Source organism: Balaenoptera borealis (genome assembly GCF_965194805.1).
Source record: "Balaenoptera borealis genome assembly, chromosome: 11".
NCBI lineage: Eukaryota > Metazoa > Chordata > Mammalia > Artiodactyla > Balaenopteridae > Balaenoptera > Balaenoptera borealis.
The window spans coordinates 101973274-101999062 of record NC_138868.1 but is presented as its reverse complement, the minus strand read 5'-3'; the positions used below and the strand labels follow the sequence as shown (position 1 = coordinate 101999062).

The 25789-nt window shown below is 48.2% G+C and overlaps 1 protein-coding gene across 5 annotated transcripts in view; it reads right to left on the bottom strand.

Annotated features, from left to right (window-relative positions):
- UBASH3B (ubiquitin associated and SH3 domain containing B) overlaps positions 1-25789 on the bottom strand; it is a 149561-nt gene that overhangs the window by 33506 nt on the left and 90266 nt on the right. For 3 of the 5 annotated variants that reach the window (XM_082339815.1, XM_082339814.1, XM_082339812.1), the window contains exon 2: positions 179-236. In XM_082339815.1, coding sequence (XP_082195941.1) covers positions 179-236 — 58 coding nt within the window. The remainder of the gene's footprint in view (positions 1-178; positions 237-25789) is intronic. The other 2 variants (XM_082339813.1, XM_082339816.1) reach the window with 1 other exon arrangement.

The window sequence follows — 25789 nt, the reverse complement described above, 5'->3', positions numbered from 1 at the left end:
CTGGGGCCAGGACAGAGGAGGCAAATGGCTTGATACACAGGCTTGTCACATGGTCTTTTGGCTCCTCCCCCTCCCCCCGCCCCCAAAGGGTCCATTAGAGACAGGCTGCACAGCCCTGCTCATCCACATACACTTAGAGTTAATTACATGCTATTTTCTCAATTTATTTATTTCATACCAACCAGTCACATGCTGCCTGAACACTTCTTCCTCCTGTGGATGCCAAGGCTTTTTGTCTGGAAGAAGAAATCAGATTTCTATTGTTAGTATTTTTAGCCTCCTATCAGCTTTTCCCACTGCAGTGGCAAGAGTTGGGTGTGAAGCAGGCACTGTTAAGCCTCCTCAAGGGTGTAGGGGAGACACCTGCAGCAGGGCATCCCCCCAGGGGTCACAGCAAGGCACAGGGACGTTAGGACTTGTGATTAATTTCCATGTAATTAGCATTGGATTTGCACGCAGCCTAACAGCCCATGCCGTCTATTTTTAGCCGTTTCCACATTAGACTTTTATTTTTGCTTCCCTAAAGGTTGTCATGTCTTGCTTTTCCCTCCTTCCCTTTCACCCACTCACTCTTCCTGACCCAGATCCCCTACAGAGCATTTTCTCATTTGCAGCCTCCTGGCAAAGTGTGCTAGAAAATGGTGCTTTTTTTTTTTTTTTTAAACTTTTAAATTTAATTTAATTATTTTTTATACAGCAGGTTCTTATTAGTTATCTATTTTATACATATTAGTGTATACATGTCAATCCCAATCTCCCAATTCATCCCACCACCACCCCACCCCCGCCCCCCGCCACTTTCTATTAAGGCCATTGAGACTTGAGGCTAAATGCCCACAAGGACAATTGGTCTGGTTTAAATCCAGTGCCTCCTCCCACTTTCCTCCAACTACCACCAGCAGCCTCAGACTGGATCCATCGTCTCCAACAATTTTACAGACATCTTTGGGAACGAGTAGCACTGGGTAAAAGGGGCTGGCTGGAGAAGGGCAGCTATCACTCCCACTGCGGGAGAAACACTCAAAGTTCTGTGCACGGTGGGGCAGGGTCACAGGGTGGCGCTGGCAGCGAGTCACAGCCCTGCACACTGAGCATACGAGGAGAGCGCTTCTGAAACGTCAGACAGGTCTCCAAAAGCCAGATAGCTCTGGGTTTGTATCCAGCTTTGCTACTTGTCCGTCCGTTCAGGCATTCAAGTTTATGTTTGCTCGGTACATACCTACTGAATTGCTATGACTTCGTCAGCACTGTGCTAGGCTCTAGGAATACACTGAAAAACAAGACTTATATGGTCCCTGCCCTCATGGAGTTTTCAGTTGAGCAGGCGTGAAAATGTCAATTGCACAAATAATTATTTAATTACATGGGTGGTCAGTAATGCAATGAGGGGAGAGCACAGAGAACCCTAAGCACGTAGGATTGGGACACCTGATCTGGGCTGAGCCGAGGGGGAGGGCGGGGTGGGCTGGGTGTGAGGGGCTGTGGTGATGGAATTCACCGAGTACCCCTCCTCTACAGTGAGGAGCCTTGAACAGTGCCTGACTCACTGGAGGCGATCAATAATTGGTTATTCCTGTCCCTTTATACTACCCCAATTCAGGGTCCTTGGGAGAGAGAAGAGAGGGCAGGAATTTCTAGTTTAAACTGATGCTCTTCCCAAGCAACCTTTTCCTGACTGGCTGCTGAACCCAACTCCTCCTGCCTTTTTCTGGTACCTCTCTGGAGCAATGAGAACCAATGATGCTGTGACAGTCACAGAGGGTCAGACTGGAAGGGACCTAAGACATCAACTGGGGCCCCAATTTCTTCACTTGACACAGGGGGAAATTCAGGTAAAGGAAGTCAAGTCACGTGCTCAGGATAGCCCGGCTATGGTGGGTGCTGAGTGGAGGGCAGATTCCAGCCTGATTCAAGGCCAGCCGCAGGTGCTCTTTTCCACAGTCCAAAGACAATACCTTCTTTTCCCCCATGAAACTCTTGAGCACAAATACCAAATGATCAGAATAGAAAAATCTGCACAGCTAAGTAGAACGGCATTCTAGAAGACAAGCCTACTTACAGTAAGCTGAGGTTATGAAGAAGGAAGACACTCCTCAGAACCCCTTGGAAGAGAAGCTGGTGCCGAAAAAGCTGGAAACACAGGAAACCCCCTCCTTCCCACACCTGCATAAGGTGCTTAATTGTTGCCAAGATGCAAGCCCTGTTTCCTTTACCACTTACTAGACAGTCAGAGGTCACCTGTTTTGCTTTTTTCAAATCCTCAAGCCGTGTACCCTCAAAAGAACACAAAACATGGTCTTTTAGAGGTTAGAATCTTTGAGGGATTAAGTTCGCCAAAAAAAGACCCATTGTTTCAAAAACAATTGGGAAAAGGAAAGCTCACTTGCTGTACGATGTGCTATTTATATAAAGGATCCAATTTTTTTTTCCTAGGCTCTTCCCCCAAAGAAATATATTTTATCTGAAGTTTAATTTATTTTTCCTTCAGCACTAGGAATGTCCTCTGGAAATGAAAGATCTCATTAAGTTATGGTCCCTGTAACTCAAAAGCCAAGTTTTGGAGAGGATTCAAAGATACAATTGAGAAAGATAATGAAAGGTTTGGGTAACAAGGCTGTGGTGAAAGGCTAAGGAAACACCAGTTCTTCTTTCTGAAGAAGACAAGTCTGAGAGGTCTTCAGTGTTATGAAAGGTTATCATATCTGTTGTAGCTTTCCTAGTGAGGGTCAGCCAAAGTAAAAGAAGCTTTGGCAATAGCACAAGGGGCTCAAGTTAGATTCCAGAAAGAACGTCCTGGCAGTAATGTGCTTTAAAGTGGCTGTTTGGTTTGGTTTGGTTTGGGGGAAGTTTCCAGAAAGTAGTTACCGATCTGAAACAGGTGTGTGATTCTCTAGGCAGGAGGCTGTAGGAGGAGTGATAGCGCTGCTTCCCTCGGGTCCTGAGCCAGAGGCTGAGCTCTGCTGCTCCTTCACCCACTGCCAGGCTGATGGTGGTTTGTGCTGAGTTTGTTCCCAGAATTCTGCCCACAAAACAGACTGAACACAGGCAGTGGCAGAACATCTCTCCGCTCCATCCCACTGAGGAAAGCCTGTTGCCATAGAGTTGCCACCTCCATGGTCCACCGGTGGGGCAAATGCCAAGAACAGTGGGGTGTGTGGGGTGGACCCCAAACACCAGGCTGAGCTTGAACAGCTGCTACCCTCAGAGTGACTCAGAAGTCGGCAGAGCCCACTGGGCAGATAAAGGGGAAATATCCCTTTAAACTCCAAGGAGAGTACTCCAGTCATTGGATCAGAGCAGCCATTGAGTTGGGACTTTCATGGTAAGAATCAGAGGGACATGTGAACTACTTAGGTTCTGCTATTACATGAGAGCACAAATTTGACTTCGGACCCTGGTCCTAACCTTCCCAATTATGTCTAGGGTTCATTCTTAGCAGAGTGTGGAAAAAAAAAAGAAGATGCAAACTCTAATGCCTGCTAATGATGGGGAAGAACAGCACAAAGCAGATAAAAGCAATGGCTCATCAAAACACTCAGGCAAGCAACTGTGAGGAAATTAGCCAGATGGGGAGGAACGAGTAGCACACACTGACAGCCTTGCTTCACTGCGGCTGCGAGGGCTGCGATTCCTGCCACTGTCTGCCCGCAGCTCGGTTGAATTTTGGGTCCGTGGTGGCTCTGGCCCCAGAACCATGGCTCTACCCAACCATCAGGGTCACAGTTTGTGGGAGGCAAAGCAGCATCCTTCCTTCCTCTCTCCCACACTCCTTCCCTCCTACTTTCTTCCTTCCTTTCTCTTTATTTCCTTCTCCTCCCAAGGAACTCTTACCAGGAAACCAAATGTACCAATAAACCAAAAATAAAGCCAAGAGTTTATTGGGTGTCGCTGTCTCAGCTAAAGTTTGACTGGTTGGAGCCCTTTCAGAGACCCTGGCCTCTGGTACCCTCGGCTGGATTCGGGCCTGATGAGTGGATTCGGGCTGGTCCCCTGTCTGGGTCCAGCAGGATCCTCACTCCCTCTTCAAAACACAGGTTCTGAGCCAGACTGGAATTTCCTGCTTAATTGTCACCCAGGCTGACTTCCTCTGCAGCCACCCTGGTGCTCTGGGTTCCACTGAGGTCTCTTAACGCTCTCAGTAGTTCAGGTCTTCTCAGCCGAGCACCAGCTGTGTGCTAGGCACTGTGTTATCACCAGCAAGCAAAGAAGAGGGAAGGACGGTCCTGGACCGCAAAGAGTTCAGACCCTAGATATACAAGCAGCTTCTTACAAGGCGATATGTTAATGTCCATAAGAGATGGGCCGAGGGTGCTAGGGCAGCTCAGAATAGGGATGCTAACGCAGTAGGGGGGCATTTTGGGGGGCTGAGGTTCTCAAATTGTCCGCAAAGCCACCCTAGGTCAGGACACCACAGCAAACTCCGAGGTGCCATGGGAAATTGCTAATTTTGGAAGGAAACAAAGCCACCTTCATCATCTGTTGGGCATCCCATAAGCTACTAGTTCGAGGTAGTTACAGTTTCTGTTTTTTTAAACTTTCTATTTTATATTGGAGTATAGTTGATTAATAATGTGATAGTTTCAGGTGTACAGCAAGGTGATTCAGTTATACATACACAAGTGTCATTAGTAAGTAGTTGCAGTTCTTTAAGAATGAAATAAAAATATTATTTTTCTTTCAATTTTGTGTATTATTTTTTCACACGGTCCTTAAATTGTTAAGAGCGACTTATTGAGTTGTTTGGATCTAGCTACTAAATACACAGAACCATTAGGTATTTATGTTGGTCTACAAGCTCTATGTAAAAATTACTCAGACTCTAAGGGTGCTATGAACTGAGAAAGTTGGGAATCCGTCCGAGAAGAAACAATGATTGATCTGGATCTTAAAAGCAGAGTCAGAGCTGGCTAGAGAAATCCACAAGGAGAGAAGGGCATTTGAAGCCAAGACCACGTCAAGAGCTAATATACGAAGGTGAGAGACAGCATTGTATGGGCGGGGAAGTTAGAATCTGGTGATACTAGAGCAAAAATGGCAAGGCTTGAAGAAGGTAAAGATGAAGCTGGAAAGGGGACAGCTCACAAAGGTCCTTGTGCTATTTTAGAGCTTGGACCTGATTGTTTTATGCAGCGGGGAACAATGAAGGCATGATCAGATTTGCATGTGAGGGTCAGATTTAAGGGAGATAAACTGTATGCTGGAGACTATTTAAAAGACCTTGACAATCCATCAGAAGAGGGACACTGAGTCTTGAACTATAATGAGGATGGGGATGTTGAGAAAGATGTTTGGGTTGTTGATGGAATGAAGCTTGGAGACGGGTTAGCAATGGTAGCTTGAAGGCCTGTGTGGATGGCGCAGACACGCCTGAGTGAGAACGCAGGGTAGAAACAAGTTTGGGCTGCGGTGCTAATGGGCGATGAGTTCAGTTATGTCCCCTGGAGAACCTGGGGGTCTGGACTAACCACATCTAGACCAAGTATCATTAACAGACTCCAGGCCTGGTTTAGGGTACCATATCCCAAAAGCTTTCTCTGTTAGCTTGACTATGATTCCTTGTCTCTGTTTGGAAGCCAGACACTTCTTTTAGGCTACCCACTGAATTCCTATTTCCTGTCTAAGGAATACCTTCAGCTCCAAACTTGTTCAATACTGAGGTCATTAAATACTCAAGCCATCCTTGGCTTAAGCAGACAGGTTACCCAGACCCCCAGGTTCTCCAGGCTGACTCGTCTCTCACTCACAGAGGGGAGTTAATCCCTTACTTTATTGCACTTGACAAAAAAATATCTGACACCTGTAGTGAAAAACAACAGGCAGCATATATACTAATGTAAATGGTAATATATTTCCTCAAAATAGTAAGACCTTGATTCAATTAAGTAGCAAACGAATTTGTTGAACTTTCCAGTTACTTGAAGTTGTTCGGTCCTTGGCTTTGTTTTGCTGGTAGATGAATGCTCATGGCCTTGGCATCCCATCTCTGTGCATTGGTTCTCTGTGACTAAGGACTTATTTGTGCGGGAAAAGAGACAAGGGGTCAAGTAGGTAATCCTCCAAGTGGGTAAAGCTTCCTGTGCAACCAAAGTTAAATTATATCTTTCTTTTGTGTAGCTAAGACAATCTCAACTTTTAGAAACATTTGAAGCTAATACAGGATTTTTAAAAAATGTTCTCAACATCCAGGATACCAATTGTTAAATTTGCGACATCTAATACTGTGAGTTCAATTAAAAGATGACCTAATTAATCAGATATCTCATTCTTTTTCCAGGATCTGCACTAGACCGGGCAAACAGATAGAATCCAGCTTCTATTTTTCTTGGTTGAAGAGTCTAGTCATATAAAGAGGCCACTGGTGCCACTAAGCCAAATTGAGGAATTCTTTTAGGGTGTATCTGCAAAGCAGACAGTGCTTTGCAATGTGGTTTTAGGTGGAAATACAGAGGCTTTTATTGTGCTCCATAAAGAGTTACCTGCTCAGTGCCAGCTTCTTTTTTTTTTTTTTAATTAATTAATTAATTAATTAATTTTTGCTGCTGTGCGCGGGCTTTCTCTAGTTGCGGTGAGCGGGGGCTACTCATTGCAGTGCGCGGGCTTCTCATTGCGGTGGCTTCTCTTTTGCAGAGCAGGGGCTCTAGGCACGTGGGCTTCAGTAGTTGTGGCATGTGGGCTCAGTAGTTGTGGCTCGCGGGCTCTAGAGCGCAGGCTCAGTAGTTGTGGCGCACGGGCTTAGTTGCTCCGCGGCCTGTGGGATCTTCCTGGACCAGGGCTCGAACCTGTGTCCCCTGCATTGGCAGGCGGATTCTTAACCACTGCGCCACCAGGGAAGCCCTAGTGCCAGCTTCTTTATGCATGATTTGAGGCAGCTTGAGCCTGCCTGAAGCTGACAGCTATCCTGAGAACATAGGGCAAACAGGTAACTCTGCATCTTTGTTCTCTAGTAGGAGAAAAATAAGGATAAGGAAGTCCACGATTGAAGGCCTTCTATGTATCAGGTGCTTAGACGTTAAGCGTCATGACAAATGGTGAAGCCGGTATTGTTAGAAGCCTCCCTGGATTGGGGTGGCTCTACCCTGACAGGTCAGCTGTCCAGTCACCTCTGTGGTGGTCCCAATCCAGGGGCTGGTTCTGGAGGCTGTGACCAAAGTCTGCATCCGTCAAAGGAGTATACTGAGTAGTCAAAGCATGAGCCTAGAACCCTGGGCAGCATCTCAGCCAATGGCCTCCAAACTCCATCCTCTCTGGAAACCCAGGGAGAAGTGGCCCCTAAACCTCTCACTGGGTGTGATCCTGGAGATCTGGGGTGCCTTCCAGGTTGTAATGGGACCTCATGGCAAGAGAGAGTATCCCCCATGAGCAGAGCCCCCCATCAGGAGCAGTAGGGTATGAGGACGGGGTGGATGAACACAAAATACAAAGCAGACAGGAGTCCAGGCTCCCCAGTGGCCAGCGATGGGAGATGCTTCTAGAGTAACGAGCGTCACCCCCTGAATTCACATCCTGCAGCCCCCTCACCCATTATTGCCTATTAATCGAGACTTCAGTTTCTGATATGTTTACCCTCTTGGCTACCAGTGGCCAATAAGATCCTTACAGATGTAATTCCACTTTTAATTGATGATCAGAGGCCAAATGAACGTGGGGGAGCGTTTGAGGAGCAGCTAAGAGCTACGCAAGCCAAGGAGGGGGCAGTGGTGGTATTTTAGTAAAAGTTAAATAAAAATAAAGGACAGGCCGAATACTGTTGCCCCAGTGGGTCCTTGCAGCTAGAACACAGGCACTGGTTTGCAGCTGCCATTTCCCCGAAGGAAGTCATTTCCCAATTTGGAGCTTTAGTTTTTTCATCTCCAAAGAGGAGGTGATGAAAGTGCACACAAGGAGGTTGAGAAAGAGAGATGGGACATTTATAAAGTGTTTTGAGGTCCTCAGAAGCAACTAAAAGTGATAAACAGTGTCTGTGGCGACAAAGGATCTTGAGAGCATCCTGTCCATTCCTCCTTAGGACCAGACAAGGTTGTACTTCCTTCAAGGTTGTATCTTGGAACGAATCTTTCCTGTTCTTACAGACCTTAAGAAAAGGGGATTCAACAACGTTTCTTTTTTGCTTAATAGCCCTTGTGCTCGGAAAGTCCTTCCAACTGTGCCCAAACTTATGCCATGTTTTCTGTACCTGGTCACTCTTTCCTATATAACAAAATCATTTATTCTGTCACTTTCACACATGGGATTCTGGCTACTTTTGGTCACCAAGGCCAGTAAGACAGGCTTGCAAAGAGCCTGGGCAGTTCAGTCTAGCAAGTACATCTCTGAAGTCTTTGCTGGCTCTGGTCTCCTCCCTGTGAAGCTCAAGTGGGGGCAGCGAGAGGCCCATCAATACACAGAAACCCTAATGGCCTGACCCATTTCCTTCGGAGGAAATGAACCTAATGGAGGAAGACATATTGATCATAAAGACCCAATTTCACAATCAGTCTCCTGGCGGTGAACCCGTTCAGCTGGCCGGGGCTAATGGCCTGAGAGCCACGCATCTAACAATCAATGGGATAGAGCAGGCCTGCCAGGGGGCCGGGGATGCTACCACCAAAAGGCCGACCAACGGGAAGAGAAAGCTGTGGGCTTTTATATGAGGCTAATCCGAGATGGAAAAAAAAAATGCTGAGCTATTTGGGGGCTTAAGAAGGCCTTGCAGTGGAAGAACTTCAACCTGCGGTGAAGCCCTTCTTTCTCTCCTATCGACAAGGCTCTACTTCCCAACCCATAAAGAGCCTATTAGGCCGCTCTCCGCAGGGGGTGCTTAGCAGGGAAAATGCTGCTTAGGTCCCCTGGTGTTTTTATGTGGTGGGCCCAGAGGGCCCCGTGTGGAGTGGCCTTGTTTTGTTCCTGCTAAGAAGGGGCTGGGGCTCTGGCCTCTGCTGTTAAGGAGGAAGCCGTTTGTAATGGGGAAACCAGCCCTTAGACCATGGGTGGTGACATAAGAAAATACATTTCTCTTTGCCTCTAAGTCTCCCTGGGATCTAGACAAGTCCTTTCCTCCTCCTAAGATCAACGAGTTTTTGCACGGAGGCACCAGGGAGTGTTTGCCGTGCAAAAGGAGCACATTCTTGGAAGCCCACCTCTTACTAATTGAGGGACTGCGGACGAGTGAATTAATCTGAGGATTCATTTTCCCAGTCTCTTCCATGGGGCTAACAATACCTACCCTGCAGGATACAATGATGACTAACATCAATAACAGATCATGTATTTGAAGAGCTCGGCACAGCATCTGGCATATACTAGGTACTTAAAAATAACATCTGTACAGATGCCTATGCATATTACCTAACAATCTTTGCAATTTTCCCAGAATAAATGTAAGTTCCATGCTAATAGGAATATTTCAAGACTGGGCACCGGAAGACCCAGCTCCCCTCTCTGCTAAAACAATCTCCAACCATCTGGGAAGGTCTTGAGGAGTACATGAGATTTGGGGGAAGAGAGAAAAGCTTTCCAGATAAGGCAGTAACACAAGCAAAGGCACAAAGGGAAAACCAGCCAGTGATGTGTGGCTGTCTGGAGAGCTTCCACTGAGGGGGGACACAGCCCAGACTGTCGGGAGGCAGGCAGGGGAGTTCAGATTCCGTCAGGAAGGAAGCTGGGAGTCACTGAGAGGCCCTAAGCAAGGGAGGGACAGAGTTTCCGCTCACTGAAGGAATCCAAGGGGAGGAGGGACAGCCAGCCCCGATCTGGGTGTCTGTGGTTATCAGGCACTGGGGAGAGACTGGCCAGGGTTCCCTTCCTCCTCTGAGATGCTGTTACTAGGGCTCCCTACGGGGTCTTTATTCCCCACGCCGCTGCCGTGCAGAAATACTAGCTGAACCACCTCCCAAGGGAATAGGATACAAGTGTTAAAAGTTCAATCCACTGTACATGCTGAACTATTATTATTCCCTGAGAAACAGAAGATCAGAAGCTGCCCCTGTCTTGCCCAAGGACACACAGCAAACGGGGGATCCAAGGATCCCAGAATCAGACGAAAGGAAATCACGAATGTGGTAGTGACACTTGGTCCAGTCCCCTGCCTATAAATCTTGCTCAGTAAAAATGGCCAAGATTTATATTTTGATGACTATCTCCTCTCTCCTCTCTGGGATTTTACCATTTCTGCGTACTTTCATACACTTTTCCTCCTCTACGAGAGACCTGGGGATAGAATGCAGGTCTGGGCTCTAACTAGCCGCTCGGTTCAGTTTCACATTAAGGCTTCGGTCTCTGACTCTCTGTCAGTCCAGAAGATTCTGTTTCTAGGTTATGGGTTCTATAGAAAACCATGGAAATCAGGCACCCCTGGAAGGGCAGTGTCTGTTGTGCAGAGTCTCTGCATCCCTGAAGAGGAAAGTCCAGCTGGTTTGGGGGCAAAGGTGTCCACTGCATAAAAGAGCAGCACTGTGGAGGGCGGGAAGGTTAACACAGAGCCACAGGGGGCCCCCAGACGCCTTTCAGGCCGGTGGCCCGGTGCGGAAGTGCTCCGAGGTGTGCAGAAGGCAGGAAAGCTCGTGCAGGAAGACACAGGAAGCCGAGAAGTGACTGTTCTCAGGGAGGTAGGACGTGCCAGGGAGAAGGAGGCTGGGGCTCACCAATAAACACGACAGTAGTGCTGAAGCTTTGCTCAAGACTTTTATATGATCACTCCTGGGTCCTCCTAACAGCCCTGAGAGGTAGGCAGAACATCCTTGTTACTTTCATGTCACAGACGAGGAGGAGGGAACAGAGAGGTTCAAATTCTTGTTCAGCTCACACAGCAGCGTATGGCAGAGGGGTGACTCAAACTCTGAGCCGCTTTTTCTTGCCCAGAGCTCTGAGGTACGACTGGACCCATGAGGTTAATTTCAGCCGCAATGATTGGCAGGTGGGATTTAACGCGTATGGAGGGAACAGCTCCGCCCACACCCCACCAAAAAGGATCTGGGAGAGACAGATGAAAAGGAGGAATCATTCCAGGTTGCAGAGATTAATTTTTTTCCTTCTCCCATTTCCACCTCCTCCCTCTCCATGCCACTAGAATCAGCTAAAAATACTTAAACACGGATGATTTTTAGTCCTTCTGAAATGGTCTCAGCCCAAATCTTCATAAGAGGCTCTGACTCGCAGAATTTGCGGGTCAGAGAAAAGTACAGACCAAACAGAACAGAGCCATTGTCGCCAGACACCATCACCACGTACCTCGTCACACAAGTGATTTCTTAGCTAAGATGCAGTGAGTGTTTACTAGAAGCCGGGCAGTGTACTAACATTTTAAATAGAAATGATCTCATTCAATCCCTAGCTCTTTTGGGGTAGGTGCGATTGTTTCCCTCACCGAAGAGGTGGGGAAAGTGAGGCTTAGAGAGGCTGCAGAATGTGGCCGGGAAGAGGAAGGTGTGGCATTCAAGTGTGTGCTCAGCCGCCAGGCCACACGTCCTCGGAGCGGATGGACGTCAGGACCAGCGCGGCCACTGTTTCTGGATCACGGTGAGGTGAAGTGCAGTGACAATCTTCCATGGGAACTTGCTACAAAACACGACGGCCCTGCTTTCTCAATCCAACTCATGACACTTCATTGGCTTGTTCATTCACTCAAACATTCCTTCACCAGCACGTGTCGTGTCCAGATCTGCTGCCGGACACTATGCTGAGGGTTGTGAATATAAAGATAGGAAACCATGGCCCCTGCCCTTAAGGGAAGCCACCCCGTGACCACTTCAACAAGCAGATATCAGAAAGAGGAGGAAGCCAACCTTAATGGAACACCTGGTATGTACTGTGCATTTCCAGGTATCAGCTTATGTGATCCTTAAGCCAATCTGGTGGAGTGGGTATTACTGCCTGCATCTTAATACATGATGAAACTGTGGTGTAGAAAGATTAACAACACTGTTCAAGACAGTCCTGGCATCAAAACGGGTCTTATTTTCAAACTCATGTTCTTGGCCGGCATCCCTCTTTCCCACCCCACCCCCATGCCTCTCCCTCCACTGAATGATGGAGGTCAGTTTCCAAAGGAATACATGGATAAAGAAAAATAAGCCCTGGATTTGAAGAATTAAGCTGAGGGTCTTCTACCAGGAGGATGGGTTATTATCATGGGATTCTTGGGTGGACCTTTGAAGGAGTATGTAAGGCAGAGGGACACCACTGAGTCTTATGTGTGGCCCCAACTCTACCAGAGCCAATCCCATTCTGCTGCCACTTATTTCAAGAGGTACTTGGGGCTGGAGAGGGTGTAGAATAAAGGGAACCCTCCTACACTGTTGGTGGGAATGTACGTTGGTGCAGCCACTGTGGAAAACAGTATGGAGGCTCCTCAGAAAACTAAAAATATGATCTAACAATCCCACTCCTGGGCATATATCCAGACAAAACTGTAATTCAAAAAGATACATGCACCCCTATGTTCATAACAGCACTATTTACAATAGCCAAGACATGGAGACAACTTAAATGTCCATCGACAGATGAATGGATAAAGAAGATGTGGTACATATACACAATGGAATACTACTCAGCCATAAAAAAGAATGAAATAATGCCATTTGCAGCAACATGGATGCAGCTAGAGATTATCATACTACCTGAAGTAAGTCAGAAAGAGAAAGACATATATCATATGATATCACTTACATGTGGAATCTAAAATATGACACAAATGAACCTATCTATGAAACAGAAACAGAATCACGGACATAGAGAACAGACTGGTGGTTGCCAAGGGGGAGGGGGCTGGGGGAGGGATGGAGTGGGAAGGTGGGATTAGCAGATGTAAGCTTTTATATCCAGAATGGATAAACAACAAGGTCCTACTGTATAGCACAGAGAACTCTATCCAATATCCTATGATAAACCATAATGGAAAAGAATGTAAAAAAAAAAACCAAAACAATGTATATATATGTGTAACTGAATCACTGCTGTACAGCAGTAATTAACACAACATTGTAAATCAACTGTACTTTAATAAGAAAAATAAGAATAGGAGATTTAAAAAAAGACATTGAAGTTATATTAGGGTGAAGGATTATGAGTAATCTTTTCTTTTCTAGTAGTTTTTCTTTATTGTTACATTGTTGGTTTAATTTATAAAGTTAAAGCATAGAATATGAGAAATGCATATAAAATCAATTTTATTTTCTCAAAAAAAAAAAAAGGAGTAATTTACACTAGGGAAAAAAAAAGAGGTATTTGTGGAGACCAAAATCCAAGCTGGCAAAAGAACTGGACAGTTTTGGAGTCCACTGTGTGAGTGACAACCAGTGTAGTTGTACCCGTGATAGGAAGGGGCAAAAAGAGGTGTCGGTAAGGGCCGCAGGGATTCAGAGCAAAGTGGGGTGGCTAGTTTAGACACCTGCTGCCACTCAGGGCTCAATATAAAGCTTGCCCATCCTCTTATTACAGACTGTCACCTCTAAGAACACGTACAAACTCCTTATCGTGTACCCTGCACCTTCCATGGCCTCAGTCCTGTCTGCTCTTCAGCTTCACCCACAAGCATGCTGTTCCCTGGATCTTGTCTCACACTCCAAACCTTCCTCCTGTGTGTTCCTGTTTCTGCAAGGTCAACCCTACCCTTGGTTACCTGGCTGCTTCCTACCTGTGCTTTAACACTCCACATGGAAGTGGAGTGTTTGTCTCTTCCGGAAGCTATCCCTGACTGGTCTGGGCACCCGGAACATCCTGTACGTGGCCGTACCCCAGCGCCTTTTGCATTATATTTAAATGATCTGTCTTGTGCAATCGACTGTGACCTATAGGAAGCTGAGACCATTTCTTACATTCTTTGCTGTCCTAATAGATGGTATAGTATTTGGCACAGAGTAGGTCTTAAATAATTTTTTTTAAAAAGTGAACTTCATGAAGATGTTAAAGGTCTAGATATGTGGCAGACAGAGTCTATGGTGACACCCTAGTAATCTCTGCCTTCTGGTATTCACTCCGCTGTATAATCCTCTCCCCTAGAGTGTAGGTGAGACCCAATAGGATATGGGTCTGGCCAACTCTATTGCTTCTGTCCAATAGAATATGGCGAAGGTGATGGATGTCACCTCTGTGATTCCACTGTGATACACATGTAAGACTCTAAGTGACTCACTGCCCTGCTGGCCCTGAAGAAGCAGCATGTTGTGAACTGGCTATGGGGAGAGTCACATGTCAGGGAAATGTCGGTGACCTCTAAGACCAGAGAGTGGCTCCGAGCCAACATCCAGCAGAAAACTGGGGCCCTCAGTCCTACACCAAAAGGAAATGAATTCTGCCAGCAACCTGAATGAGGTTGGAGGTGGATCCTAGTTGAGCCGCCAGATAACAACACAGCCCGGTCAACAGCTTAATTGCAACCAGACTCTGAGCAAAGAACCCAGCTAAGCCTGGACTCCTGGCCTACAGAAACTGGGAGATAATAAATGCGAGTGTTTTAAGTCACTAAGTTTCTAGTGTGGTGTAACAGAAAACGAGTGGATGTCCAGCTTTTCAGGAAAGGGAAAATAGGCAGGAAAGTAACATCAGTTGAGCATTGGCTGGTATAAGCTAGCGAGACCAACCTCAGCATTAAGGAGGCACCTCAGCATTTAATGCAGGAGATGGGAGGCCTCCAGCCCAGAACCAACTGAACCTGGCTGATCTGAGTCCTTCGTCATGAATACATCCCACCTCATTCCTGCCACCACTTAAATCTGATTTAGGCTGTTACTTGGCCAAGAGTCATAGGTTGGTACTTAAGGGAGGAGGTAGATGGAGTGGCCAGAACACAGAATCAAGAGTCGGACAGAGCGGGGCTGGGATCTGCAGCTACTCCTCTCAAGATGCGAGACCCCGGGTAAATGACCTAACCTCTCTGAGCTCAGTCCCCTGGGTAACCGAGGCTGATTTCAGGGCTCTGTTACAGTTATGTGAAATGGCAAGAAGTGGCAAGTTCAAGGTCTATGTTCCCTTCCCAACCCCACCGCCCACTGCCCTCCCCCACTTTCCCTGGCTCTAAGGTTAAGGCCGCTATGGGATTCTCCTGGACCGAACAGTTCTTGGCTGATGCCTGGGAGGTTTACGCTGCAGCTGAAATCCCAGGAAATTCTACCCTGCCTGTTCCAACGCCGTGAGGCTGCTGAGAGATCAGGCCAATTTCCTGAAATGACTTACTGCTTCCCCTTTCACGGGCACTTTCTATATCATAAATGGGACTTGACCAAACACGTCGGGAAGTGAGAGCTGTCCTAACTCCTATCCCCCAGACCATCACCCCTTTGCCACGTCGTCCTGTCCCCTGGGCCTTTGCCCCCAGAAGCTCAGGGAATCAGGCGACGTCCCCTCAGACGGGTAGAAAGCACACTGCCACCCTGGGTGGCCTGGGGGCCCTGAGGAAGCCTCACTCAAAGGAGAGGCTGTTTTTTTAAAAAATAAATAAGCTCTTGTTTTCCCATTAGGTTTCTGAGAGCTTTGAGCCCTCCTCCCTCAATGCCTTAGGAGGGAAGGAAACAGGGACCAGAAGGCAATTACTAACTTTATTTTATGGATTGAGAAATACAGCCCATTTGTTCAGTATCCCACAGCCTGGAATATCTAGATTTATCAGATGTCTACTAATACCCAGGACCGCATCGGGCACCCCTGAGCGCGACAGCATGTGTGTGTGTGTGTGTGTGTGTGTGTGTGTGCGTGTGTGTGTGTGTGTGTGTGTGCGTGTCTGTGATTTCAGATTCTGCTAACAGTGTACGTATTAAGGTATAATATTGAGGATGCTCATGGAATATCACGCCTTTGAGATCAGTCCTCTCATGTTACAGATGAAGAACTAAGACCCGCCGAGGCAAATGACAGGCACAGGAAGCCAGGTCTCCTAAGTCCCCAAACTGTGCTCTTGGCATATCGCTAGGCTGTGGCTCTGCCTGTTTTGCTTAGACCGTGCTGCTCGATTTCCTTTTGATCTAGCACCACTTCTTCAGCCCCTGGGCAGGTGCCACTTTACTGAGAGGCCTTGGGACCCCCTTCTTAGGGAGCAGCGCCAGAGGGGACCCCTTGGTTTGCCTCAGGCCTTTCAGTTGTGGTCTTGGCAGGGCAGCCCTCCTGCCCAGGGTCCTGCTTCCTTCTTTGACCTCCTCCCCCGGCTGCCCCCCGGCCCTACTCCAGCCCTCCACACCGGGGCACTACAGCCTTCGAGAATAGCTAGAACCGCCCTTGGTGTGAAGGGAGCAGAGTCTGCAGAGCCAGCCGTGCGCCCTTCCCTGAGACGTGGGAACTCGACACTGGAAATGAGCGGGGTGCCGCGGGGAGAGGGCAGGGGAAGGAGGAAGCGTCACGGAACAAGCTTATTTAATCCTCAGGGCAGGTCTCGGAGGTGTTTTACAAGATGAGGAAGCTGAGGCTTAGAGAGGGAGGCAGCGTTACTAGGCTTAGGCTTACAAACGTGGGAGCTTAAGAATCCAATCCAGTCACTGGCTCCAGCGAGAGAGACGTGGTCCTACATTTCCGAGGCGCCAAGGGGACCTGACTCAGCTCTAGGTAGCTCTGCGTGACTTTCAAGGCCAAAAGCGCTTAAGAATTTTTCAAGCGGTTTATTTTTACTGCCTCATTCAAATGTCACCCCCAACTGCAGTGGGCCTCGCTTGATTCCTCTCAAGCCACCACCGCAAGGTAATCGTAGGCGGAAATGCGGGGCTTGATTCCTTCCGTCCTAATTAACTGACCCTCTTCCTTAACCAGTCTGTGTTGTGTGTAACCAGGACAGGGGCGCTGCAGTGTTTGGATACAAACGATTTCTCAAATTAGCTCCAAACCCCAGGAAACAAGACAATCAAATTAATCAGTGAGTAAGAAAACCAAAGCAGATTATAATTAATTACCTACATTTGGACCAGGTTTCTCTTTAGCCACAAGGTTTACCTAAGTGCATTCTGCTCTGTTCTCTTTTTTCTAAATATAAATCCAGTCTTAGAATCGTAGGACCTTGAGCCTCAGTTGACAAAGGCTAAGCTGACTCTGTCCCCAGCTCAAAAGAGGATCCTAAGTGAGTCAGTTCCCCCTGCCTGCTTCCCCCTGGGTTGATAAGCCTCCCTCTCGGGGTGGGAGGGAAAGATAAGAGCTGAGGGCATTATTCTGGAGCAGAGAGCATGCCCTGCTCTGCAGAACCATTTTCACTGACATGGGAGGCTTTTCTGAAGCTGGCTGGGCAAAGCCCCTTCGATGGTGCCAGACCATCACTCTGAGTGGCCACATTCTCTATCTAGCCCGAGCTACCTCCCCGACCCACAGCCTGAGAAATGTTCAGGCCCTTTCCACAGAAGGTTACAAGTCAAAAAGTCAACTGCTACCTGAGTCTTTTTTATGGACGAGGTGGGAAATTGAAAAGCTGAGTGGGGCAAGGGGCTGCATGTTCCTTGGGCTTGTGTATTAAATTGCATTCGCAGTGCTCTGCAGCATGAGGTGACAGGGGGTATTAACTTCATTAAATGTGCCTCAGAGCTCCGGGGCTTCACTGAAACTCCTATTCACCACTGGACTGTGAAGGCGGAGGCTAACTTCTCCATTTCATAGAGCAGGGAACTGAGGCTTAGAGAAGAAAAACAACTTCCCTAAGGTCACAGTGAGTTGGTGCAGAGCCAACTTGGAACCCAGGACTCACAAATCCTCATCATGTACCCAATCCATGGCTCCAATCCATGCCTTCTTTCCGCCCCTTTGACTGTCCGTCGTGCATCCCTGGGAAAAGGACTGAGCTGGTGGGACAGCCAGTTCTGGTCCTGGCTCTGTCACTGTGTGACCCTGGGCATGTCCCTAACCTTCCTGGGATCGTGGAAAATGGAAAAGGCTTAGATGGATCTCAAAGTCCCCTTCCAGTTCTGATAGCCTGTGAGTTATGTGTCCTGTGGATTCTCTTCCCTTTCATACACCGGGGGGAGGAAGTTGGGCTGTTTCTTTCCCCTTAGATGACAATGATGGGTAAAACAGAAGTGCCAGGCGTGGGCTGATCATGAAGAGTGGCCTGCAGGGGAGGGAGGGAGGGAGGGAGGGAGGGAGGGAGGGAAGGGTCATGGAGAATCCTCAGTGGGAATTGACAACAGATACCAAAGCAGGAGTCATGCTTACAAAGACCCAAAGCAACGGAAAGTGGCCACTTCAAACTGCAGCCCTCTCTACAGGTGACAGCCTCAAGCCTCACTGTGGTTCATCCCAGCAGGAAAGGACCATATTCTCTCTCTCTAAGCCATTCATGCTCTGTCTACCCCCTTCGGCTGCTCTCCCAGATGCAATACAAGTTGGGTTCCTCCAACTATTGTTCTGTGTTCAGTAGATAAGACACAAAGAGAATGATGCTTCAGGAAAATGAGATGCCATTTTTAGCTTGTCAGGAAGACAATTTCCTTGAGGGGAAGAGAGGAGGCTAAAAGGCCCATCTCCATTTCTGGAGTGGCAGCCACATGCTAGAAAAGCAGGCTCCTTTATTCCGAGGAAAAGACTTATTTCGCCCTGTAGTTTGCCTTTCTTAGCAATTGAGTGGAAATCTGGAATTCCCCTCACTATTGTCCATAAAAATATTCCATGGGAACTGTGCTGGCCAATATGCTAGCCACTAGCCACGTGTAAAATAAAACTTAAAATTCAGTTCCTCATCACACTGGCCGCATTTAAGGCGCTGGTGGTTACCGTGTGGGCCGCGCAGATCTGAATATTCTCATCGCCACGGAATATTCGAGGGGACAGTGGTGCACTAGAATGTAAGCTCCCCACGAGCAGGGACTTGGCCTTCTTCATTCCTAGATCTCAAGTAGCCAGTGAAGTGCCTGACACATACTTGGCACTGCATTTATTGAATGAATTTATTGAATTCAGGGTTAGGCAAGTTAGATAGGGCAGAGAATATGGTAGTGCCAGTACAATGATGCTAGTAATTCAAAATTACACGGCATACTTATTCCAAGAAACTCTGATTTCCTCTAGTGTTCATTCTCTTAAGAGGCGTCTGAGCCCCCATTGGTGCTTCCCTAGCCTGGGTACTAAGAGGGATATGAAAAACAACAAGAAGGGAATTCCCTGGTGGTCCAGTGGTTAGGATTTTGGGTTTTCACTGCCAGGGGCCCAGGTTTGATCCCTGGTCAGGGAACTAAGATCCTGCAAGCCATGCGGTGTGGCCGGAAAAAAACAAAAACAAACAAACAAACAAAAAAACACCACCACCACCAAGAGTAGGTGGGTAAATGTATTGGAAGGAGCAGAGCAGAGGACTGGGAAAGCGAAGACCCAGGCTCTAGTCCATATTTCAATCACAGGGGCAAGTGGAGCCCCTTTGAATCTCTCTTGTAAGCTGTAAAATGAAAGTAATAATACTCTCCCCAAGGAGTTGTTTCTATGAACCAAGTGGGATAACATAACAGAAAGTACTTTGGAAACTATAAGGAGTTTGCATCGCTGACCTTGCCCTCAAGTTGCTTCTGAGTCCCGCTGCCATGATCCTTAAGAATATTTTGCCTTATCCAAAGGCTCTCCCTGCCTTGAGATCATTATACTTCAATCCGTCGTGTACACGTCCAAGGAAATATTTCTGCTGAAATACCACTGTTATCAAGTCCTGGTGCTCCAAAGACTAAAATGGCCCCTTACTGCCTGTAAGATCAAGACCAATCTCCATCTTCTAATACTTGGTAGTATCATGTGCCCCATTTGCTTAGGAAGCTCCTATTTCATGATTATCAGATAGGACGTTCCTGAGACGAGAACCATTATTCCTGTTACACATGTGCCCCTGCCCCACCTGTGCCTTTGCTTCTCCCACCTCTTCAAACTGCACCTGCTCCCTTAGTTCACCCTGTCTGTAACTCCAGCCCCCAAACCCAGGCGTTCTTAGCGCCTCTCCTGTCTTGTACGTGATAAGTTCTCCCGCATGGGCTTGTTCTGATGGTTTCCTGTGTCTTTGCTCCTCCACCACACTGGTCCACACTCAAAGAAGGGAGTTGTTCTTAGGCAGCACTTGGTTCCTTAGGGGAACCTAGGGATGGGGATGGCGTGGTTGGCCCTGTAGGCCTGTGTTCCAATAGGGTCAGACAGATAGGGAACAGGGTAAGCCAAGAAGATTAGCCTTGAAAAGACAGTCCGACCAGCTTTGTCCAGGTGCACTATGCTTTTCCTTCAATGGACTCCATGTTTTAGGGTACACATTTCAAATACCTTACGTTTATTATGTAATGATAATACAAATTTCATTTCCCCATTTTGTTATACTTTAGGTTGGTATCATTTCAGCCCAAAGGAACAGAATTTTAGTTAAATGAGGCTTTCCTCCAGAGAGCTGACTCCTTTTGGTTTCAGTAAATGGTCTCACCCTGCATCAAAACCTCTGTGACTCCCACTATTCATCTAGAGGCTTCTCACACTGATCTCGGAGGAGGTACAGCAATGACGGATGTGACGTGCAGCCCAGTGACTTTAAGTGGCATTCTAGGGGAAAGTGGAGCGCTATGATTAGCCAAGGTCACCCCGGAAGGTGAGCCCAGGCTCCCAACCCACTGCAGAAGGCCAGGGTGTGCGGCCCCAGACTTCACCCTCTTTATAGTAAACACCGTCTTCCCTGGGGAGAACAGGGTTACAGCCAGGCAGAGATTGCTTGTGTGAGGCCTAAGCCAGCGCCAACAGCTCCGGCTGAGTATAAACAGAGCGCCCAATTAAAACACCTAATTATAGGGCAGGCTGGAACCAGGAGGAGGGCTTGCTTGGTGGCCCTGAAGCCAGCTGCCAACTAGGCTGCCAGCTTCTCCCAAATCAGCCACAACTGGTCTCAGGCTGGAGTGAACCTCCAAGTGGACACATACACCGGAGGGTTGGGAGGGCAGAGGGGAGCCCTCCAAGAGGGAAGAAGGCACGCCTCGTTGCTTCTGAGCTCCTAGGGCTGTGGGGGCGCTCTCCCAACGAGCATCCAGGAAGCTTTCTGGAAGACTATAGGGGGAGATGCTCCTTCGCACAGGAGAATTGGGATTTCACTTTTTGGGGACCCGGTTACCTCATCTAAGGAAAGGGATACCTAATTCACGGGATAACGATGAAATAAATGTAACCGGGCGTAACTTAAAAGCCCTTTGCTCTTGGCGGAGCACTGCAATAGATCGTGCGCTTTCCCCAAAAGCCGGAGGCAGGGACGTGCTCTGAACAGCAGTGGCCCCAAAACCTGGGTGCAAAACATAGTTCTTCCTGCTGACCTGCAGGTGTCCATCCCTCTCGCCAGGCACCGAAATACTGATGGTCACCCAACTCTGCCTCAATCGTCACACTATCAGTGGTTAATATACCGTTTTCAGTGATACTGATGATAAAATAAGTTTCTACGATGTCTTTCCTCCTAGGATTTCAAAGCATGGTTCACAGGTGTCTATGACTCCAACCTTCCTAAGAGGTTGAATCTTATTGGTGGAGAATGAGGGCTGTGTTCCAGTAATTTGCCCCCTGCTACCCTAGGATAACAGAGGAAGAGCTTGGACTAGGACCTCGAAATGCAAGCATCAAGGTCATCATCTTGAAGCCCGCTAGGGTAGCCTTCAAAGCACTGCTAGAAGTGGACCCTACCAAGTGGAACTGAGGCAGAGTCTAGGTTTCAGCTTTTCTGGGGTCATTTCCCCAGCCTCTTTCGGGGAGAAGCCTTCTTCTGTTTCTTTTACACAATAAAAGGATGGGATGTGGCCCCTCCGCTCAGGGAGGGTGGTACTGTTAGTCAAGTGTTCTTAGCTCACATAGCGCTGGCTGAGAAGAGGTCCCTGTAGCTTTGGGGGTTTAGGTCAAAAGCACAACACCACACTATGTGGGTGTAACTAAGGGTATATTGTGTCCTCAAGGGGAGAAAACACCTTGCTCCTCCCAACCAGCCTGAGCAATATGCCAGAACAGGGGTCCTGCTACTGAACCCCATCAGCAATGGGCATCGGTGTTGGCAAGCCTGTTCCCTTAGCAGCCCAGACGTTCTTTGACAGAGGGATGGGAGTTGTGCTAATAAACACACTGAATACGGGGTCAGAGGATCCGGCTTCGAGCTGGGCTCTGCTATTTATTAACTGCGATTTAGGGAAGACCTCTCTGGGCATTGGTATCTCATCTGTAAAAGTGGAATGATAACCATTAACTTCACAAAGCTATCGTTAGAGGTAAAGGACAGTGTAGCATAGTGGTCAAACCCATGGCCTCCAGAGACAGAGCTGGATTTGAATCCTGTTCCACCACCCACTAGTTATAGGACTCGTGGGTAATATACTGAATAGAGCGAACCCCTAGTTTTCTCATCTGACACTAGAGAATGGCAATCATACTTAGAGTGTTGTTTGGAGGTTTTCATTGACACGGTGCCTGGTGTACAGTAAGCACTCAATAAACTTTCCGAGTTAGTATTACAGACAAAAGGTGTAACGCACAATGCAACTGCAATCGATTGTGGTTATTTTCTAGGCTTTGGGCAAGTGTTGTCAGTATATGCAGTGCTTTGCATATAGTAAACGCATCATAAGCATCTGCTCCATGTAATTCTGGCACCTGTATAGCAGCAGCCTCACTCTGGAGTTCAGCTCAGAGATTAGTATCGTTTGCAGTAACGACATTCCAGGCTGCCAACCCTACAAAGTAGACCAACTAAAGATAGGCAGTGTGATTCAGCTGCCTCTCAGGGGAGGGTTTCTGGTGACAGCGAAAGCCACAAGAGATTCGACCTGAGTAATTTCTATGTGTCAGCAGAAGGCTCTTCCTCTCCCAGGGAAGATAAACCTAGTGCCATGTGTAGTTTGGGGCACGCACCGTGCAGGCATCACTCTGGGACCTGGAGACCGCACAGCTGTCCCGGGCTGTCTCGGCAGCAAAGACTTTCTCTGTGTAAGAGCAGCCAAAGCTGAGGGCTCTCCCCACCCCCTTCCTCCCACGGTGCTCCGTCCCTCACTGACAGCCAGGAGACTTGTGAGGTGGCAAATCAGTATTAAGCACTGGTGTGTGCAAGTGACCCAGGGAATACGACAGGGGGCGGGGCTACTCTTCCCCGCCTCCTAACTGTCCTCAACTGCCAACTTGCAGGGGGGGAGCCCAGAGGTGCCCACGCTGTTTTTTTCAGTCTGATGAATTTCATCACTTTCCATCCACTGTGGGAGAGCCCTCTACCTTTCCTTATTTGCGACAACCTGTTTCTTCAAGCACATGGGAGGTATTCTTCTGCCTTGCAGGATCCGGGGACTAACTGCACAGACACCCTCTTCCCAGTTTCTGTTACTGGCTAACAGTCAGTGCTTATCACGTGCCACTCCCTGTACTAAGCTCTTTACCTGCATCTGGTCATTCAATCCTCCCAACAGTTAGGTCATCATTATGCCATCTCATCACAACAATCAGCTCAAGATCATCATCCCCTGTTAGATAATGGAAGAAACTAAGGCTTAAAGATGCTAAGGAGATTGCCCAAGGCCCCAGGAGGATCTCGAATTGTAGAGTCAGGATTTTTTTTCCCTGGCCACGCCGCAAGGCACGCAGGATCCTGGTGCCCCAACCAGGGATCGAACGCGTGCCCCCTGCAGTGAAAGCTCGGGGTCTCAACCACTGGACCGCCAGGGACGTCCCTAGAGTCAGGATTTGCACACAGGCAGTCTGCCTGCCTCCCTCTCCTCTCCTGGGCTATAAAGCCCAAGCTTTGGCAGACTCCCTTCATTCTTTCCAGACTGAGTAGCTCTAATGTTTTCATTGTGTCTCTATAAAGAAAACTTTCCAACCCCTTAATCACCCCAGTGCCCATCTCTGGAGCTTCTCCAGCCACTAAGAGGTTTTTACCTCTTAATGTGCAAGAGCCCAAAACTACCCAACATCACTCCAGGTGCTGACCCTGTAGTTTACAAAGAACTTAACAATGTTCTCTCATTTTATTCTCGCAGCAGTTCCAGTGGGGACATGGGCAGGTCAGACAATTGTCCAAGGTCACGGAGCCATGGCTCAGCCCAGGACCCACGCCTCCGGTGCTCTTTCCCTCCTCCTGTCAAGCGTTGCTTCTGGGTGTTGGTCTCAGCCTTTTTCCCACAGGGCACCCCGTATGTTTCGCGAGAGAATGACATTTCCCAAGTCTTACTGGCTGATGTCACCAGGCCAACCCCACTCCCTAGGTCATTGTGGGTCCATTCATTCATTCTATTCTCCACGCATAAGCTCCTGTTGGGTGATTTCAGAGGTTCTCTTGGCTCCTGGTTTCGCCTTCCCTTCTCCTCCCCAGTTCCCAGTCCATCCTCCACTGAGGCCAGAATAATCTTCCTAAAATACTAACCTGCATCATGCCACTGTCTCACTTAAGACCCTTCAGAGCCCTCCCCACATCCCTGGCCACAGCCCGTGGCAGCTCCCAGCATCCCGGCTGCCTCTCCTGCAGTTACCCTCCCCCCACCATGTTGCCCCTCCCTGTACCTGGCCCCCGCCCTGCCCCACGAAGCCTTGGCTTCAGCCACAGGATCCCTGCAGTTGCCCCCAACACCCTGAAGCTCTCTCTGCTGAAGCCTTGCCCACTCTGCTTTTTTCAGTGGGATTACCTACACCTCCTCTCTTTTCTGTCTAACGAACTCAGAGGATGACTTTAAGTCTAAGCCAAGATTTCATATCTCTTGAGTGGAATCCTACTAAAACTTCCTTTCTGAATCACACATCTCCCCTCAGGGCCCCTCCCACACTTCACTTCTCCATATCCGCCACTGGACTGGAAACTCCTTGAAACAAGGCTCCCTATCTGTTTAACTTTGTGCCTTCAGGATATGGCGCACAGTGAATCCTTAGAATGTGCATTAAATAAGGGAGGAATGGATGAATCCTCCCTTGCCCGCCCCGCCCCGCCCCGACCCCAGCAGAGCGGCTGTCTTCTGAGGTCTCTCAGCACTTTAGAATATCTTTCTAAGAGCACTGCTAGCCTCTATTTCTGTTTCCTTGTATGTCTATCTCTATGTCCTTCCATGTCTATTTTCACCACTACATTGGAAATATATTCTTCTTCCTCAGACTCTGAGATATTTCAAGGGTAGGAGGTGCAGTTCTGAGCACAAAGCCCAGCACATAGTAGGAGCTTAATTAATTGAGTGAATGGAGTGACTCCCAGGTCCTCGCTCTTTCCTGCCAGCGCTAATCGCGGAGAAGCACCATCTCATACCTCAGACAACTTCTACCTAAACGCAGTGGCTTGATTTGCTCACACCCAAGGCAGTTCTACTTGCCCGCCAACTCACATCTTGGCCCATCCCCCTGTGGCTTGGCTCCTCACTAGCCAAACGGCTCTGTGTCATCCACAGATGTGTCAGTCTTACTCTGAACTTCCTTTTCCGGATCGTTTATAAAAATGTGAAAGAAGCCCAGACTCAGCAACAGCCATGGTTAAAACTCCATCTCTTGCATGCGCCTTGGGTATTGGTTTGCACTCCTCATCCTGGGCTGACATCTCTTTAGTGTCTATTTTTCATTACGTAAAGATCGGTGAGAAAATATTCATCTAACCACCTGTCTGCCCACCCACCCATCCATGCACCCATCCCACTTGTGTTGAACATCTGAGAAGGACCAGGCCTTGTGCCAGACTCTGGGAAATTCACTGATAGACAAAACAGAGTTCCTGGCCTCAAGGAGCTCAGTTGGGGCAGAAGACAAACAGGGAACAAATAATCATAATGCCCTGTGATACACATGCTCCTGAGGTCATTTAAAGCATGCAGGTGGGGGGACTTCCCTTGTGGCGCAGTGGTTAAGAATCTGCCTGCCAATGCAGGGCACATGGGTTCGAGCCCTGGTCCGGGAAGATCCCACATGCCACGGA